The 20,162-nt window shown below is 44.0% G+C and overlaps 1 protein-coding gene across 5 annotated transcripts in view; it reads left to right on the forward strand.

The window, feature by feature from the left end:
* Nucleotides 1-20,162, forward strand: part of raptor (regulatory associated protein of MTOR complex 1) — a 66,226-nt gene that overhangs the window by 41,482 nt on the left and 4,582 nt on the right. For 2 of the 5 annotated variants that reach the window (XM_050173448.2, XM_050173450.2), the window contains exons 19-26: nucleotides 1,098-1,166; nucleotides 3,206-3,317; nucleotides 7,894-8,011; nucleotides 9,788-9,909; nucleotides 10,982-11,080; nucleotides 13,226-13,332; nucleotides 15,390-15,517; nucleotides 18,518-18,718. In XM_050173448.2, the coding sequence (XP_050029405.1) occupies nucleotides 1,098-1,166; nucleotides 3,206-3,317; nucleotides 7,894-8,011; nucleotides 9,788-9,909; nucleotides 10,982-11,080; nucleotides 13,226-13,332; nucleotides 15,390-15,517; nucleotides 18,518-18,718 (956 nt within the window). The remainder of the gene's footprint in view (nucleotides 1-1,097; nucleotides 1,167-3,205; nucleotides 3,318-7,893; nucleotides 8,012-9,787; nucleotides 9,910-10,981; nucleotides 11,081-13,225; nucleotides 13,333-15,389; nucleotides 15,518-18,517; nucleotides 18,719-20,162) is intronic. The other 3 variants (XM_050173449.2, XM_050173451.2, XM_050173452.2) reach the window with 3 other exon arrangements.

The raw sequence follows: 20,162 nt of genomic DNA on the forward strand, positions 1-20,162 counted from the left end.
TCTTCTGGCTATTTGGAGAATCTGCTTGACGTGAACATTTTTCATGGCACAGTAGGTTTGTAATGAATGTTGTTTCACTTGCTACTGCTGCTGGGTGGACTCAACAGGTGTGGGTAGTCAGGCTGTGCCGCGGCAGTAGACTTTTAGTTTGAGCCAACATTACTAGAACCAGCTTAGTTTCACAGCTCTACCAGAAAACTTGTTCCAAGTGGCAGTCGTTGGAACTAGCAGCGATGATGTTGCAACTTGATTCACAGCTCCTGTGTTGTCTGCTACACAGAAAGCAAGCGGTGTGAGCTGCGAAAGTTCATTTAATCTCAAATAGATTTCCATTCTTCAATACCGCAGGGTGGCAACTTGCAGGTACTCTCAGGTGCGATATGTGCACCATAAAGAATAAGCAATGGCCACTGCTCCCAAGTACCACTCCTGTTAGCGGTCAGCTATGTTTGCATGAAAATAAATTACTGTTTGACGTAGCTAGCTGTCAATGGCAGTGACATTTGCTGCTGAGAGTAAGTTGTAGCAGCTGTTACAAGTAACAATTGAGGACACCTAGATGCAACTGGGCGCATCCAAGCTTCGAAGGGAGTGGAGTGATGTGATGACAGCTGATGACAAGATAGTTTTGGCTCCACATGTAACATTTTACACTGCTCACAGTTTGCTTATTCAAGCATTCCACAAGACCAACGCAGTAACATTGTACAGGCATCAATTATATGTTTCCTATAGGCACTTATCATAAAAATGGGAGGGCCGTGCTGTCAATTTGGGTGTGAAAGAACTTAGCGATACAAATGCATCATTGTGTTCTGCTTATTCGGCTGGCCAGCAGTCTGCCGACCTATGCTTCCTGCTTGTGGTGTAGCAGACAAAGCTTGAGCTGTGAATCAGGTTGGGACTGCAGTACCGACGTCGTTGCAGCGAGTGCCACTCAGGACACACTCCTCCGCTGGAAGGGATAGGGAGCTGTGAAACCGAGCTGTTTCTAGTAACATTGGTTTGAACAGTGTGCAAACATCCTGACCTCTTGTGTAGAGCATGGCTGTAGTGCCGGAGTATGGTGGGAACAGCTGTTGTTGCTCTCTGTGCAGATTTTGGATGTGCCTCAGCTGGGAGCAGGGGACTCCTTGACCGCTAGGGAGTCCCCCTGGTGCCAAGTGGTACTGCCTCTATCTCTTTCTCTCTCTTTTCTGCTTGCCTGTCTCTCTGCATGTTGTGCAGTGGCTGTCGCAAAGCTTCCTTCTTCTCAAGAATGCACCTTCTGTCTTAAAGGGCCCCTCACCAGGCCTGGACATTTTGAGCTAACAAGCGCCATACCTACATTGCGTGCTAACAATTGTGCCTGCTAACTATAACATTGCTACGGCTGCGGGAAGAGCTGAAATTTCAAACTGAACGCACCGCGCTTCCAGCCGGAGAGTTGACATATATCGCACAAGTATGCCTACGTATATCACGCTGCTGTGACGTTGCTCATAGTGATACGCGACTTCAAGAATTATTCAAGGCAACATCTGTTACTTGTGTAATGTGTTGCTAGAACAGACGAATTAAAGATTAGAGAAATAATAAAACACATAAACTGAATGTCTGCATGTTCCTGTTTTACTTCGCACCGCAGCAAGAGAGATTTACTTCCGTTTCGTCTGCTTGTTCCCACGTCGTGCAGTCGCGCACGCAGACATCGAAACTGTTATTTTCTACCGTGTTCGAGATTATGCTCTGTGATCCGCTTGTGTGTGCCTCAGTATTCGTGTAGCACTGACTTATACCGGTAGTCAGGTGCCCTCGTGCACAGCCTGGAAAATCGTGTGCTGCGTGAAATGAGACAGATGCAATAGCCCGCATGCAACGCTGCCAGTGGAAGTGCACTGCGCAGCAAACAATGAAAGGGGAAAAAAAAATGAAGGCGGGGCCCGTGATGTATGTGACACGTGATCCTCGAGCTCTGGTGTGAGAGAATACAGGGAAGGAATTTCGTTTGTGGAGGCTAGACGGGGCAAGTGGAGAGAGTGTCTCTCTTAGTCGTAGCCCGTGTAGCCCTCGCCTCCTAAGATTATGGGTTCGTGGCACTGAAATATATCTGTCTCAGCTGATAATGAATCAATTTGAAAAATTCTTGCGACAGAACGCTTCATGGATGGCACGTAACAACTTCCAATGTATAGCGGAAATTTGTTACGTGGCCTGGTGAGGGGCCCTTTAAAGAAGCTACCTGTGCTGGCTTGCCAAAATAAGCCGATCAACCAACAGGAGTGATGCATGCCTGTTTGTCACAGGGCCCAGCAAAGTGGCCACATTGGCTATAGTAGTACCTCAGCTGCTTAACATTGGTCTTCACATGCACGCTTATGTTTCGTGAATATTGGAGTTCGCAAACAGCCTGGGCTGATTTTCAGCCCAGGCTTTCTAATTGCAATGAGACCAAGCTTCCTTTTTGTGAAGAAGAAAGAACTAAACTATAAATCTCGTACATTATGAGGTGGCAGTCTATGATTCGGGGCATCACAGCGGTTGCTCATCTGCAAGTTGAATCGAAGCCAGTTTAGATTCTGTTTTTCATAGCGTGGATATGGCGACAGTACCCACTGTGATAGCTTAGTGGCCATGGCGTGGTGCAGCTGATCTTGAGGTTGCGGTTCGATCCCGACTGCGTTAGCCATATTTCGATGGAGTCGAAGTGCAATAACACTCGTGGACTTATACTTACGTGCACTTCTGCACTTCAAAGAACCTTGTGTGGTCAAATCAAAACTAACCTTCAGTTCTTCTCTAAGGCATGCCTCATAAACAGGTTGTGGTTTTGACGTGTAAAAACCTAGAACCTAATCAGTAATATGGACACGATGCAAGTGTACAGATAGGCATCACAGAGAACTTTTTAAAACTATGTCATGTTTTTAATTTAAAGAATTGGAATTGTCTTCTGATACATGCAACGTATACTTTTCAACTTTCTAAGAAAGTCCACTCCATTCGAATGTTCACATTTAACTGCGCTCGTGATTTATCCTTTAAGCTGGAAACAGGTTTGACTATAATGTTTTAGCGCAAGGTCTAACAGAAAATTTCTCCAAGCCCAATTTGAGGTACAAATAGTTAGGATTTGTAGTTGTGTACTGACATCACTTGGTAATCGAGTAAAGACAAGGCTGGTCTGGGTTCTGATTGCACACTGATTTCTCCCTTGCAATGAAAGCAGGTTACACAGGCCTCAGACTCCGAAAGCATGGAGCACCAGCAGCGGGAGTGGAGGTTTCTGCGTAATGCACGGATAAGGTTGGCTGCGCAGGCTGAACGTCGGAAAACTGGTGAGCACTGTTCAGGCAGGCGCTTGTGTGGGTGTTGCAGGATGCATGCAGTGTCCCGCAATTGGTTGATATCTGACAATTGTTGTCTGACGATTGGCGTCTGGAAGAAGACAACTGTGTGTTTTGCCTTTGTACCTAGCTTGACTATAAGTACTGATGACAGAGTTTAAGATGTGATGTATCCATAGCTTTGATTACGTTTTCCTTCCACCTTTACCAACATTTGTGTGTAACATGACAAATAGGTATATGTTTACCGTAAAAACCTGCGTATAATACGAACCCGCATATAGTACGAGGTGAAATTTTTGGGACGCGAAATGGAAAGAAATAGTTTTATTCGCGTATAATACGAGTTAAAAAAACTCTAGGAAAACATTTATTTAAATTGCACTATGCACTTCAATCACTGTCTTCCTCAGCTACTCTCTCTTTGGATGGTTCTTTGTCGGACATATTTTCCCAGAGGTGCTCATCCTCTGTGCCATCGAGTGCGTTCGAGGTGCCACATTTCTTGAATGCATGACACACAAGGTCCTCTGGTATGCTAGCCCCTGCGTCAACAATCCACTTGCATAGCGCGGCTGGCGAAGCCCGCTTCAGCCACCCAGTCGGCGTCACTGCAGGCTCACCTGAGCACATCCAATCTGCGTAACATTGCTTGACCGCATCCTTGAACGGCTTGTTCACGCAAACATCTAAAGGCTGCAGCTGAGACGTCATCCCACCCGGGATAACAATGAGCTTAGTGCCCGATTCACGCAACAGAATCTTCACTGAGTCGGCCAAATTGCAACAAAATGCATCCAGCACGAGGATGGACGGGAACGACAACAGTGCGCCAGGCCGCCTACACCAGACAGACTTTATCCAGTCGAGCACAAGATTCTCGTTCATCCAGGCTTTCTCATGGCATCTCACAACCACATTTTTTGGCAGCTCCTCACTTTTGGGCACTGTCTTGCGCTTGAACATGACATAGGGTGGAAGCTTGTGTCCGTCTGGCCGGGCAGGACAACATGACGGTAACTCGCGTTTTCTGGTTGCCAGTGGACCGGACATAAACTTGTTTGAGCCCTTTTCGTGCATGGTGAGGGGCGATGGCATGTCCATATAAACCGGCGTTTGATCAGTATTGCCGATTTGCCCTAGCTGGAAAGCCACAAGCAGCTCTTTGAATGATTCGGGCAGCTTTTGCGAAATCGAAGTTTGGCTGCGTAAGGAAAAACCAGCATGGCACATGTAGCGATAAATCCAGTGCTTGCTCGCTTTGAAAGGCTGAGCTCGGTAACCTTTTTCTATTGCAGGCTCCTTAGCTTTTGCCTGCATAAGTTCCACGGTCACAGCTAGATGCGCGGCTCGCTGTTGGCTTACACACTCCGTCAGGGCGAGTTCGATTTCCGAGAATGTCCCACTCTTCGGGCCGCGAAAGCTTCTTCGCGTTCCGCTGCACGCGAAAATGGCTTCCTTCTGTCGACGCCATCCACGAATGCTTCCCTTGTTGACAACAAACTGCCTCCAGGCCGCTTTGTTGTCGATGTCCTGTGCAGCTAAAATAACCTTTCTCTTAAAAGCAGCTGAGTACCGTTTTCGTGGTCTGGACATCCTGGTCCTTCAATGTGGAATAAAAAAGATGCACTTTGCGAAGCGTGGTTTGCATGTGTGCTGCCAAGGTGCGCACTCAACAATAAAGAAACGATGCTGTAGTCACGTAGCAATAACGAAACCAAGCCGTAGCCACGCAGCAATAAGGAAGCAAAGCCGTAGCCACGCAGCAATAACGAAGTCAAGCCATAGCCACGCAGCAATAACGAAACCAAAACTTCTAGCCCAAATTTCTGACTGAAATTTTTGTTCGAATCCGCTTATAGTACGAGGCAAAAATTTTGGACGCTAATAATAGGAAAAAAACCTTATATTATACCCGGGTCTTTACGGTATATTGCACCTGTATTGAGTTTCTGTAATATAGTTGAAAGCCCGCACCTGTCCTGTTTACATGTCTCTTCTCTGTCTGTGTTTGTTTGCATGTTGCCCTGCCTATACTTACATAATAAACCAACTAGCCCAAACGAAAGTTTTGTTCTAGCTGTTTACAAGCAAAGTTCAGAAATATTCCTCTTTCACATGTAACTGCCAACTGTAATGTGCAAGCTGAATGGCTCACTCAATTCAGCTACTTTTCTGCATTGTGAATACAGGTAAACCTCGATATAACGAAATTCAGTATAACGAAATTCTCAATATAATGAAGTATTTAACTTATAACTTCTTGTCCATAGATCACCATGTATTTAGAACATCAATATAAATATGTGTGCTTATACATGATTTTAGTAGTATAACGAAATTTAACTGCTGCCGCGAAGGATTACCAAAACAATAAATTTAAACTTCCGCAGACGCAGATGTTCAGATGGTTGAATTACAAGTGGCTGCTTCTCAAATCACAGGTCACATGACCATGAGCGACTGCTGAAGCGGAGCAGCGTCATGTTCCATATAATGTCTAAGTGCGATAAGGTCCTATTGCATTCCACATTTTGTATGCTTTAGGTGTGAATGAAAGCGTGTGAGGGTCTCCATCTTTAGCATGTCCATGGCTGCACATCGCTGAGCATGGCTGAGCATGTATGCAGCCCCTGTGCCCTGTTTTAGAGGTCTTCTGGCGTGTGTGCAAAGAGTGAGGGGCATGCATCATGCATGCTGTCTTCCCGAACGTTTAGTATTCGAGGTTGCGTAATCTCGGCTTTCGGGGACACGTTGAAGTGAGAGGCAGACAACTGCCCCCACTGCAAATGCTTTTCATGCTAGTGTGGCCCCACTTGATAGTGTCACCCACCTGACACTATCAGCCACGGGGGCAGAGTGGACACCAAAGTGTGGCTGGGGTCGCCCCATACCACCAATGTGAAGATATCGTCGACACAGCATGAAATCGTATCTTTCGTTGCCTACTCTTAAGTTCAATAAAATGAATTTCTTCCTCATTCAAACTTGCTTTTTCCAATTGCGGGATAATTCACGAAGTTTTGTAGCCTCTTTCACGTAAGAAAAATCCATCAGCGACTTTACTTATTTGCATAAAAGGTTGAACTTCAGTAATATGAAATTTTGATGTAAAGAAGCAAATTGCCCATTTTATTGACTTCGTTATGTTGAGGTTTAACTGTAGTTGATGCTGACTCTCAAAAGTAATTTTAGTAATAATCTATTCCCCTCTTTCTTAGCCTGAAAGAGCCCTTTTCATTTTTAAACGAATAGATGAAGACATCTGTTGTTTCTAACAGACTTTTGTCTATAGGGAAGCACACTTTGGACTGCTCTTTAACGATTTACGACTGATTGTTTTTTGTGATGGACCTCAACTGATCATGGAGAAGCTATAGACTTTTGCTAAAAAACATGTTCCAAGAAAATTGATCTGTGGAATTAGCTATGCGCCAGGGCCAATTACACCTGCACATGTTGCTTAATTGAGAAAAGCCGATCACGGATGGGGACTGCTTGGTTCTGAAAAGCATGCGGACAACGCCTGTGCCGATCAACACGAAACTACTGTTAGGTGCAGCCGCTGCAGGTGGAACCGTGGTCGCTTTTGACACGATCATGGATCGCGACTAACCAGTTCTAAATTCACATACCCAACGAAGTATCATGCGCAGCGGCAAATGCAAGAATAAAGACTATAAACACGAAACGTTCCGGCGTTCCTGTCATTTTCCGCTGATGAGTGGCGATGCGGACTCCACTTCGTTTTGGTCAGACACTAGCGCTGATTTTGCTCTTTCACACTGCGCACTTGCAGTGCTCCACACTTGCCACGCTCCGAGGCTTGTCCAAATTAACGAGCGTTCGGTGCCATTAAATGTTGCGTATGCCTTCCAGAACCAGAGAATGAGTCCGTATTATCCTATCTTCTGAATCAATGAGGGTTCAATTAACGAGGCTTTACGTATTATTGAGTCTATTTGGTGGAGGAGTAGATGCCAACCAAGAATATGCCATAGAAGAACGAGGACACAGGTGTGAGAGGCACTCATAATGCCAATCACCTGGGAAGCTACAGCTCATATTTCACAATGTAGGGTCACACATTTTACAGCTTACATTTCAAGAATTTGTAAATTTGTAAAATTTGGCAGGGCCCAGTTTTTGAACCTTTTACAGATGTGCCTGCTTTGCTTCTAGTTTGCAAAGCAAGAACGTAACAGATGCACTTTCTGGGGCCTTTGCTACTTCACATGGTGGGTCAGATCAAAGTAATATGGCACAGAAAGAAGATTGAGTTCATACAATGAAACAGAACATGCAATTCCTTGAGAAATTTTACCTACTTTGTGTGTGTTGGCTTTGTGGCACATATGTTGAGGCTGTTAAGAAATACAGGTATTCAAGCGCATTTACAAAATTAGTTGGCTGAATCCTGGATCACAAAAACGGGGTCGCTTTTCACCAGATCTGGCATGGTTAGCCACATTTCGAGAGTGATTTCTATGTAGAGTTCTATCACGCACTTGACTAAAATTCCATCCAAGGTACACAATGGCTAACTTCAAGGTGTGTGCGTGTGCAGCAACTGGAGCGCGCCTGGACGAGCAGGTGTTCTACAGCCGGTGCCCCAGCGTTCCTACCTGTCTAGCCTTTCACCCGCATGAGGCAGAGCTCTGTGTTGCCAACAGGGATTCCTATAGGTAGGCACCTCATTCTGAGAACCTCTTCCATTGAACAGCCGGTTGAAGTGCTTGTTTCAAGTAGTCAAGTGGCATCGTTTGCTACTAGGGGTGGCATTGGAAACGAAGAAGGAAGAGGTTGAGAGGCACGCACTTTGCCACAGAGCATGCACGCAAAAAAAGGAATAAAGCAGAAGATGAGCTGACGTGCTGTGTCTCTGGCTCCGAAGGCCTTGTCTGACCCCTATGACTATGCCTGCTCTTTCTTCTGAAAAAGCCCACGTCTTTACTACAGATCCCAGGCAAAGCACAACTATTTTCCTGCGTGGCCACCATCTTAATTCCTTAATTTTCTCCCTCACCCACCGTGGTTGCTCAGTGGCTACGGTGTTAGGCTGCTGAGCACGAGGTCACGGGATCGAATCGCAGCCACATTTCGATGGGGGCGAAATGCGAAAACACCAGTGTACTTAGATTTAGGTGCACGTTAAAGAACCCCAGGTGGTCAAAATTTCTGAATTCCTCCACTACGGCGCGCCTCATAATCAGAGAGTGGTTTTGGCACGTAAAACCCCATAATTAAAGAAAAGAAAATTATCCCTCCCAATCTGTCTCCAACAAAGGAACCCCAGGTGGAGATTAAACTACTTTTGAAACTTTACAACACTATTGCAGTTTAAATAGAAAGAGATAAGGCAGAAGAATGCACAGCAATATAAACATAACATAATATAATGTCATTTAAGCTGGAATAAAACTTTTGAATGCATTTTCTCCGTGAAGGAAGTGGCATTTCTTCTAAGAAAGGGCGATGGATGGTGTGATTATGTTCTTGTCACCCAGTGACGGCATTACTCCCTCTTCAACAATTAAGCCGTCTTGCTTCATGTTCAATCTTGTGTGCTATTCCTCTGTTTTTAAATTGTGGCTCGTATCTGCACAATCGCTACACTTTATTCCTAAATCTCCTTTCAGAAGTTCCATACAAGTGGCTGTTATACGTTTGCTGTACATGTTATACTGCATGTGCCAAGATTACAATGTTTTGCTTTTTGCGTGAAAGTTACACATGGTCGAAACACGCTCTAGACTGACAAAACCTGCATTGCAACCCCAGCATAGCAATTGCAGCTCAGTGTTGTGGTCTGCTGTTCACATCTTGTCACCTGCAGCCTCATTTCCCAGGAATGTCAAGGAATCTGGAAATTCTTTTGCAGCTTTTGTTGTGATTAAGGTACCACGACTGTCAGCTGCTGAGCATGGTGCGACAAAAAAAACCCTGCATTGCAACCCCAGCATAGCAATTGCAGCCCAGCGTTGTGGTCTCCTGTTCACATCTTGTCACCTGCAGCCTGATTTCCCAGGAATGTCAAGGAATCTGGAAATTCTTTTGCAGCTTTTGTTGTGACTAAGGTACCACGACTGTCAGCTGCTAAGCATGGTACCGCATGGTTGAGTTGCAGTTGCAACAACCAAATTCTAGCCTGTATGTTGAAATAGCAGCTCAAGTTAAAGGGCCTTAAGCAAGCAAAAGTAAACTGGACCACGCTTTATGACCATTCTTTTATTTTTCCCATCTTTTTTTGCCTTTCATCACTGGTTTGCAAGCCACCGTACCCCTGTTGGGCCTGCCATTGGGCACTTGTTGCAATAGATACATAGAATTGCTGGGAAAGAACCTTTCCCAAATACTGTAGTCCTTTGCCTTTCACACTGTGCATAGCCTAGATGTAGCTTTTGGACATCCAGTGAGTGATCATTGGGCCCCCTCAGATACCTTGTGCTTCTTTTGTGCAGTCTCTGGGATGATCATGGGAACCTTCAGAGCTGCCACATGAACGAGAATCCTGCACAGACGCGCATCACGGCTCTCACCTACCTAAATGCACATGATGTACCACTCCTACTTCTGGGATCAGGTATGCTGGCTTTTTATGACCATCATTATTAACTTCAAAGCGAATAGCATGAAATCTTGTATGGGCCTAAGCATTTCGCTCTGCGCTGAAGGAATAACCTAAGAAGCTGTCGGAAAGTTATCAGAAAACATGGTCTGCATGTTCATCAGAAACCTGTAGTGGCCAAAGCAGCCTATCTGTGATATTATTTTCTTGCCATCAGCTTGTTCGCTTGACTGTTGCATGACCATTATTTGTGCTGACTTGGTATTACTGGCATACTCAGTTTATATTTCACACACTTTCTGGAGCTTGGCATGTTGTGGTACTCGGTTTAGAAATCCGTATCAATGTCATCGTCTTTGCAGCCAACAAATGCACAGGTGCATCATAGTTGAATTTCTGTTGAGCACTACAAGTATTGGAGCATGTCCCACTAAATTTGTATTGCAGCCACAACAAGACAAGTGCAGCATTCACACTGCATGTCTTCAAACAACAAACCTAGATTAATCAACAGTAGCACTTGTGCCTGCCTTCAAATTATTCCAGCCGCTTACGAAGGATTCGAAAACACAGACCAAAGCGCGCAAAAGTAGTACACAGGGCAGGGAGTGGGACTTAAGCATTAGCAACATAATCTTACACCATGAAGGAGGTGGCATCACTGGAACCAGACAGCAATAGCTAAAGACCGAAAGTGCAAAATTTGAATCCTATATTGCACATTTTGAGGCATTTGTTTTTTGGCTTTCATAAACAGCGAACTAATATGAATGATGGCATTGCTTGCCATTTCCTTGTTTCTCTTGGTGTTTTTTTTTTGTGTGTGTGCTTTTATGGAGGTTCGAAGAAGCTGCAAGAAATCATGAGCGAATGTTCCCTGCTGTGTGCAAGCGACTAAAATTTTGCGCAGATGCTCATGGCAGCATTGTCTCGCATCTAGTATGGTTACACGGTATATTCAAAAAGTTTTGCAGGATCTGCTTAAAGAAAAATGGGAAATAGCACAAACAGCCGGAATTGATCCTGTTATTTGCGTTCCAGTGATGTATTACCTGCTTTGACAGTGCAGTTCACCTTGACTTGACAGATGACGGAGCCGTTCGTGTATGGCGAAACTACAGCTTGTCCAACCGTGAATTGGTGGCAGCCTTCCAAGCCCTTGGAGACGTTCCGATGACAGCAAGAGGTGAGCACGTCCACTCACCTCTGCCATGCTGCTCCCTACTTATTCGACTATTCATTTTTTGAATTTCTTCCCCCTAGATCTTGAAATAGTAAGAAAAATATTGGTAAGCCTCAAAGTGCCTTTAATAATTTCATGTAATATCTTTTCTATGAATTAGTTTCAATTTCGTTTCCCAGTTGGTGTACGTGTTGTTAATCTATGCCGCAGAAGTTGATCACAAAGTAGCAGTGTGGCCATTTTAGCGAATTCGTTGCTAGATTTAGCTATTTGTCTGCATAGTGCCAAATTTTTCAATTTAGTGATTGGCGACTTTTTTAGCGACGTGACAGAACAATGCCACCGCCATAGCCTCCGAGATGGCATTGGTGCGTGTGCCTGTGCTATAGTACTGTTGTACACTGTATGCCGGTCGTATCCTCGTTGTGATTGGACTGGAGCAAGGGTCACGCTTCCATGCTTTGGAACTTCGTATGCACCCTAATTTTACCATGACCGGATTTGAAGTGTTCGCTGCAACAGTATGGCACATTTGAAAATTTTTGCTGTATCTGGACTCAGTTTAAACTGACAGGGTTAGGAAATCGCAGATGCAGTGAAATATGGTTGTCATAACTGATAATTAATTATATCTGGGATTGTTACAAGTGAGCTCGATTGCAGTAAATTATTTAAGGTGTTCTGAGGCTTGCCAGTATTTTTTTCTAGGTTTTCAAGTCCAAGGACCTTTGTTTAAAGCAAAAAATGAGAATTCGAAAATGTCATGTCAGTTTGCCTCTCCTTGCAGCTTTTCTATTTTGTTTTATTGACCTCAAAAGTAAGGGAAATGCGTAACTCCACCTACATAATAGGCAGAGTTACAGTCTTAAAATAAAAATGACTCAAACAACGCCCAGAAGGCACTTCCAAAACTCGAAGCACTTTTGGAAAACTGAATACACTGAATATTTTTATACCACCGACAACAGTTCCTTTTATGCAAGGCATACCCAGGCTTAGAAAGAAAATAGAAATTCAGAACTCTACTTTTATCTGTGAGTAAAAAGAAAAAAAAAGGAAAAAAGCTTATGCCATTTCCAAATGCGATGAGCGTTCTTTGAATAACAGTGTATCGCTAATCTGCACAATGTCATTAAATACAGAATTGCAATATTTGGTGGTATGGATAAAGAATATTCAAATGTGACAGTGTGTGGGTACAAAACTTGCGATCCATTCTCACTGTGATTAAACAAATGTCAGCGCAGTGTAATGGTAAGTATTTGGTGATAACAGACTTAGTAATAAACATTATACTCAGTTGACAGTTTACCTTTGTTTGAGCCAGGTCTCCTTGTGTGTTCATTTGTACAGTCGTAAATGTTAATGTAGTTTTGTACTTCTTGCCAGTGCGATCATGATAGAAGCATCCATGGCTGAACACTGATTGCCTTGACAGTGTTTATTTCTATTTTTCTTTCCTATTTCTTTGTTTCCTATCTTCTTCTCCTCTTCTCCTCTCTTCATTCCCTCTTCCCGAAAGAGTAGGCAGGCATTGTGCCCCTCTCGGTGGCAATTGTCAGCTTGCTCCCTCCCTGTTTCCTTTGTGTGCTTGCATGTTTACATATAATAATAATAATAATAATAATAATAATAATAATAATAATAATAATAATAATAATAATGCTGCTGATGATGATGATCATGACGATGATGATGATGATGGTGTGCAGCAGTCATGAATGGTACAACCCTCTGCTTTTGTCAAGAACGGCACACGCATGAATGTACAAAATCCTCATTCATAATTTAAAAGGCAAATTTTGAACATTTCGTGATCTGAACAACTAGAGGAGCATTGATAGCCAACAGGGCAACAATAGAGCCCATGCGGAGGACAGTGGAGGTGCCAAGGTGACGTTCAGTTGTCACAGTCATGCAGTATGCATGTCCTGCACGTACACGAGGATTCAGCACTTGCAGTGGTATGTAACAACGATTATTGTTTAAGTTAGCCATTGTTTCCATATGCTATTGTTACCAACAGTTCCTCTCCATTGAAATGCATGCCATTGTGATGGGACCGCAAAGGCAATTCACATTTCCACCAGTTTGAGCCATCATGACTCCGATGTTTGCTTTGCACCACAGACAAGCGTTTCTCTGCAGGATCTGGCATGGTGCTAGATTGGGATCAAGAGACAACAACGCTGATCACATCTGGTGATGTCAAGGTCATTCGTGTCTGGGATACCAATCAGGAGAAAAAAGTGCTGGTGAGTTCTTAAGCTTGAGACATGACTGTGTGCACATATAGTTTGGCCGCACGCAAAACAGTGCACAGTGTGGAAGGTTACTCAATGTGACTGAATTACTCCATTGTTGATATGACACCAGCACTACAGAACACTAGTTAAGACCTTTTTTCAGTGTCTTACATCAGTGGAATAATGTCTACTTGAAATTGCACTATGGTTGATGCCGCATGTGAGTTGCATGCCCTGAAGGTACAGTAGACTTTCATTAATTTGACTTTAGTTAATTTGATTTTTCGGTTATTTCAATCCGAACCGAAGGTCCCAGCCAGCGCTCATGCACCTCACCCAGCGATCTCCAATTACTCCTGTCTTGCGCTAGCTGATTCCAATTTGTGCCTGCAAATTTCATAATTTCATCACCCCACCTAATTCTCTACCGTCCTCGACTGCACTTCCCTTCACTTGGCACCCATTCTGTAACTCTAATGGTCCAGCGGTTATCTGCCCTATGCACTACTTGGCCTGCCCAGCTCCATTTTTGTCTCTTGATATCAACCAGAATATCCTGTATCCGCACTTGCTCTCTGATCCAGACCTCTCTCTTCCTGTCTTAAAGTTATGCCTAAGATTTTTCATTCCGTTGCTCTGGTACAGTTCTTAACGTGTTCTTGAGCTTCTTTGTTAGCCTCCAAGTTTGTGCCCCATATGTTAGCACCGGTTGAATATAATGATTGTACACTTTTCTTTTCAATGACAGTAGTAAGCTCCCAATCAGGATTTGGTTATGCCTGCCATGTACACTCCAGCCCCCCCCCCCCCCCCCCTTTTTTTATTCTTCTGTAAATTTCCTTCTCTTGATAAGAGTCCCCTGTGAGTAATTGACTTAGATAAACATACTCCTGCAGAGACTCTAAAGGCTGACTGGTGATTATGAATCCTTGTTCCCTTCATTGTCTTCTGCATATTAATCTTCAACACTACTCCGGCCCTTTCTTGGTTAAGGTCCTCAATCATATGTTGCAATTCATCCCCACTGTTGCTGAACAGGACAGTGCCATCTGCAAACTGAAGGTTATTGAGATATATTCACTGCTGATTCCCGCTCCTAAGCCTTCTCAGTCTAATATTTGAATACTTTTTTAAGCATGCAAGGAATAGCATTGGAGAGATTGTGTGTCTTTGCCTGAACCCTTTCTTGATAGGCAATTTGCTACTTTTCTTGTGGAGAAGCAAGGTAGCTGTGGAATCACTGTAGATATTTCCCAATATGTTCACGTATGCCTCCTGTACTTATTGATTATGCAATGCCTCCATGATGCCTGGCATCTCTACCGAATCCATGAAATCCATATAGAGAGGTTGATTGTACTCTGCATATTTTTCACTTACATGATTGATGACATGGACATGATCCATTGTAGAATATCCGTTCCTGAAGCCAGCCTGTTCTATTGGTTGATTGAAGCCAAGTGTTAGGCATAACGTTAGGAGATAGGAAGTGTGTGGTGTGGATCAGAGAGAAAACTGGGGTAGCCGATATTCTTGCTGATATTAAGCGAAAAAATTGGAGCTGGGCAGGCCACATAATGCATAGGGCAGATAACTAATGGTCCATTAGAGTTAAAAGAATGGTTGCTAAGGGAAGGGAAGCGTAGTTGAGGATGTCAGAAAATTAGTTGGGGTGATGAAATTAAGAAATTTATTTGTTATCTTGTGTGTTCAGGCATCTGCCTTCGATCTGTCACATGCACTCTGTTTTGCTGCATGCTGTCCTTGTTATTAAACTTTGCCTCTGACATAGCTAAAGCACTCGAGGTGTCAGTTGTGTTAAATTATTTACATTGCAGGTGTCGTTACTCCTAGCCTCATGGGCCCATCATTCTAGAACTGCCATGATTGCCGCCATTTCATTCAGAACTTACAATGACACCTTACGTATATATTAGTGACTAGTTATGAGTAACGTCTGCCAGGCTGTGTCTGCTCTGACAGTCCTGAGGCACCACAGCCTGTCGCAGAGATACATCGGTTGTACTGGCAACTGCCCCTGACATGTCCTGCATACTGTGTTGCAGGACATGCCGACTGGCGCAGACTACCCCATCACAAGTCTCTCCATTGACCACGAGGGCTCCTTGCTAGTTGCTGGATGTGGTGATGGAACCATCCGGGTCTATGACCGGCGGCTACCACCTGCAGACTGGTCAGTGCCACAATTTGTGAGCCCAGGCAATCTCTCAAAGCAGTCTAGGCTGAGCAGGTTTCTTGCACTGGAGCTTTTGCGCTATGTTCTAGCTTGCCATGGGTGCCAATGTGTTGCACTTTCTTAGTGTCCTCCTGAATGGCCCTCCACCTACTGATGTGTCAGCGAAAGCACACAAAATTGAGAAAAAAATAGTCAATCTAGTTTTATGTTTTGCTCCTGATTTTCTTACTCTGTATGCATTTGACTGGCCTCAAGCTTTTGTCAAGCTAGTAGAAACAGAATGAATGAGGAAAGGGTAAACAGAGAGGTTCCGATTTTTCTTTGTCATAACCATATGAAGTCAAGGAAAGCATAAAGGGAACTAACTTGTTTTCATTTGAAATGCAGAAATGATAAGGAAAAAGGAAATGAAAGTGGACAAAAAAAATTACTTGCCACCAATGACAGGCAAACCCATATCTTCCATGTTATGTGTGTGTTGCTATACCAATTGAGCTACAGCAGTGGCTATCCTCTTGTCTACTTTCTTGGGTATTTCTGTATGCATACTAGATCTGGTCCTGGGGGTGTCAGCCAGCGCCACTTGTGGCCATGTTGGAAAACGGAAGTTACTGCTTCAGTGCTGCTCTAAAGCACCGCAAGCTGCTTCCACCCATGTGTTGTACAGCTAACGTCCGATTTTGATTTTTCAGACTCCCTAGGGGCTTCGAGAACATCTGAAAAATTGGGCAGTCTGAAAAAGTCATGCATACCTGCCCCCAAGGGCTCAAATCACCACAGGCACATCGGAAACAGGTCTGAAGGCCTGCCAGTACAGTTAATAGGTGTATCAGTGGTCGTACTGTGACAGGAGACGGTGGTTGCATCACGAATGTATAGTTAAAGAATGCAGTTAAAGAATACATATAACGAAGTAGGTAAAATCGGCAATTTGCTTTGTTTTATCGAAATTTCGTTATATTGAAATTCGATCTTTTGTGCAATTAAGTATGGTAAATGATCCATTTTTCTTACAAGGAAAGGGGCCGCAGAATTTTCCGAGTTATCGGGCAATAGAAAAAAGCAAAGTTGAATGAGGAAACAACTTATTTTCATGAATTTCGGAGTCGGCGACGAATGGTACGCTTTCATGTCATGCTGACAATATCTTCACGTCAGTGGTACAGATTAAGTCAGCCAAGCTTTCGCGTGCAGTCCGCCCCCACGGCTGATAGCGTCGCCCGCACTGGGACGACGCTATCATGAAAACCACTGGCAGCGGGGAGTGAATGCTTCATCTGCCTCTCGCTCCAATGAGTCACGGAAACTCGAGATTACACAACATCCAATACTAAGCGCGCAGGAAGACAGCGAACATGATGCCACGCCGTCCCGGCACACCCGCTCTTTGCACACGCGGCAGATTACCTCATGGCTGCATAGATTACCGCACGTCTGCATATGTGCTCAGCCGCGCTTACAGCTTTGCGCAGCCAAGGCAGAGACGCGTGCCAGAAGTCGCGAAGTGCCAACTTACCTCCCCCCCCCAAGCTCTTGTGCACGCTTCATCGTGTTACTGCGAGTGAGCTCCCCTCCCCCTCTTTACCTCTGCTCACGTGGGAAGGCAGCAGTCGTGAAGCCTCAATTTTTCTTGTCTCACCCTCACACACTTTCATTCGCACCTAAATCACAAAGTGCGCGGCCTGTGATATGATCTTATTGCCCTTGGACTTATAGGGAACATGATGCAGCTCCACATCGGTAGTCGCTTTTATCGTGTCGCACGCGATTTTAGAGGTGTGTTTGCAAGCAGCCGCTTGTAATTCAATCATTTGACCATCTGCGTCTGCGGAAGTTTTCATTTATTTTCTTGGCATTCCTTTGCGGCGAAAGCGAAATGTTGTCATATTTAAATTTCATACAAACTTACTTTATTATATTGAGATTCTAAAGACATGGTACTTCGTAATATCGAGAATTTCGTTATATTGGGGTTTAACTGTACGTACCGTGTCCTATGACAATGGCCCCTTTCCACTCTGGGTGTGCTTCACCGCAGTACCTTATATATGCTTGACCGCGTAATATCGCTGCATTGCGGCGAAGCTGACTTTCGGGAACCGGCATTATGCAACGTTTGACCCTTGTCATACTTTCCGTTCTTCTAAGCCATAAGTGAGAATGACAAAGGTGGAGTCAGTTCCATTGCTGGCAGTGGCGAATTCTTTCAATGAAAAACGTGGTACTGAACAGGAGGAAGCTTGGCAGCAAACGTCAAAGCAACTTAGCCTAGTGTTGCCATAGTAGATATGGCTGCTAGCGAATGGGCGTGTGAGAGCGCTGGTTCAATGCGAGATAATTAAGATGGCGGCAGCAGTGGCTTTGATTATTGCCATTTTGGACCTGAGATTACGGCAAAAAGTCTGTAAAATCGGATGGCAAAGGGTTTGAAGTTTCAGACGTCCCATACATTGGCTCTAAGGGGTATGTGTCGGTGCCGTAAAGGCATCCAAATTATCGGGCATGTCTGAAAAATTGATCATTGACTGTATTTTGACTCACCTTCACAATGTTTAGGGCCAAGAAAGGGAGGTGCATGACATACACTGAGCCACATCTATGCACCAGAGATGAATGTTTAACACACATTTACCGGCCACAGTGTATGTGAAATGAATGATGGATCTAGACAGCTATGTGGACTGTGACAGCGATAGGTTTGTGCCTTCATTTTGGGCCTGCAAAATGCACCATATGAATCTACCAAACCATGATATATGAGCAGTGAATGAAGTAAATATGGCATTGAGTAGGACTTAAGACATTGTGAACATAAAATAGCGGCAGAAGATTTTTCTGCCAGTCCCCATGATAATCCTTGTGAAGCACCTCCTCTATCACTGGGCTTGTCAGCATGTGCTTGAAAGCTCGAAAGTAGCATATTTTCACTCGCCCGTTTAGTACTAAAGGTTAAAATGCTTTGCAATAGAACTGTTTTTTCTGTTACTCACTTTGCAGCCGCATCATGACACTTCGGGAACACAACAGCTGGATTGTGAACGTGCATCTAAATGTTAGGGAGCGCCGCATCACCAGTGGCTGTGTGACCGGTGATGTGCGCTTCTGGGAGCTGGGTCAGAGCTGCTCAACGCACACGGTCTCCACACACGTCGACATGACTGCCATGGCTGTCCACCCGGTCTTTGATGTCTTTGCATGGTCTGTTTCTTACGTGCGTCTCTAAGATGGAAGTGAACCGCATGTGAGAAAACCACTCTTGACAGGCCTATGAAGCTTCGTAATCAAAGACAAATGTAGCTCTTGCATATTAATTCCAAGCAGGATCATGCCAATGCAGCACAATCGACAGTTTTAACAGATCCATAAACATATTGCAGTTGCGGAATACTAGGTTACTAGATATGCTTGCGTGAGCAGCCATGTTGGCAGTGCCATCCTGTGGCGCAGAGTATAACTATAGAGGAAACAGAACTATTATTGCAGTGTCTAATCATATTCTATGTAGCCTCTAGTGTAAAGATCCTAATTTTTTTTCCTTTATACAAGAGAAACATTTTTAATGCGTTGTTGACAAGACGTTACAGGATGTTACTACCAGCATTGCTTCTACCGTCTACAGCTCCGGTAACACTTTATTTCATTAGTGGTAATATTTTTTCGGACAAGTTAAAATTATTGTGCCCCTAGACACATTAATTTCCGTAACACTTGCTGCTCATGTCTCTCCACCACCGCTGCTCAATGTACCCCTCTGATAAATGTACCCCTATTTGTTAAATGGTTTCAATTTCATAAAGCAATCTTGAATGCCACTATCAGAATGTTGTGGGATTCCGCTATACCTTTGCAAAGTTTCAGTTCAAAATTTTTAAATTTTCCTGCTTCTGACTACATCTTTTTCTAATATCATTTTGAGCTCTGCAGTATGTTGTTAATGTCTTTGACCTCCCCTAATCGACTGAAACGCTTGAAATTTCCCCACAAAATACTTCTCAATGTCTCTAATATTTTTGCAGTTTTATTACAATCTTGCTTTTTATTTTGTTTTCATGCGGATATCATTTTATTCTTGTAATGGCGTGGCAGGTGGCTATAGCACCGTTGAGGAAGAGGAATGCCGCATGTACATTGGCACACAAGAACATGCTAGTGCGCCCGGCCTGAGCGGCCACATTTAATTGCCGCTTCCTGGGACTGTAACCATCATTGCTGACCTCCACAGTCTCGTTATCTATGTAGTGCATTCCACTTAGTGAAACTTTGATAAATTGCAACTAAACCCTTTAGTAAACATTCTTTTTTTAACTGCGCAAACTGATGACCACAAAGAGAGCACGAAACAAGGACTGCGCCTGTTCTTGTTTCATGCTCTTTGTGGTCATCAGTTCGTGCAGCTAAAAAAAAAGAATGTTTGTGAAGATTAACAGCAAGTTCTTCTAAACCGTTTTGCAGTTAAGCATTTTATTTATCTTTTTTTTGTTGTTCGTTTATGTATCACATGTGCATTGCCTTTAAAACAATAAGATGCATCAGTACTACTTTGCAGCCATGAATGTCACTCTGAGGGGGGCAATGGTAGCTACAGTCTGTGTTGTGGACATTGAATGGCCATTATTTTTTTTGCCGCTGCCCACTCGAAAGG

Source organism: Dermacentor andersoni, chromosome 8, assembly GCF_023375885.2.
Source record: "Dermacentor andersoni chromosome 8, qqDerAnde1_hic_scaffold, whole genome shotgun sequence".
Taxonomy (NCBI): Eukaryota; Metazoa; Arthropoda; class Arachnida; order Ixodida; family Ixodidae; genus Dermacentor; species Dermacentor andersoni.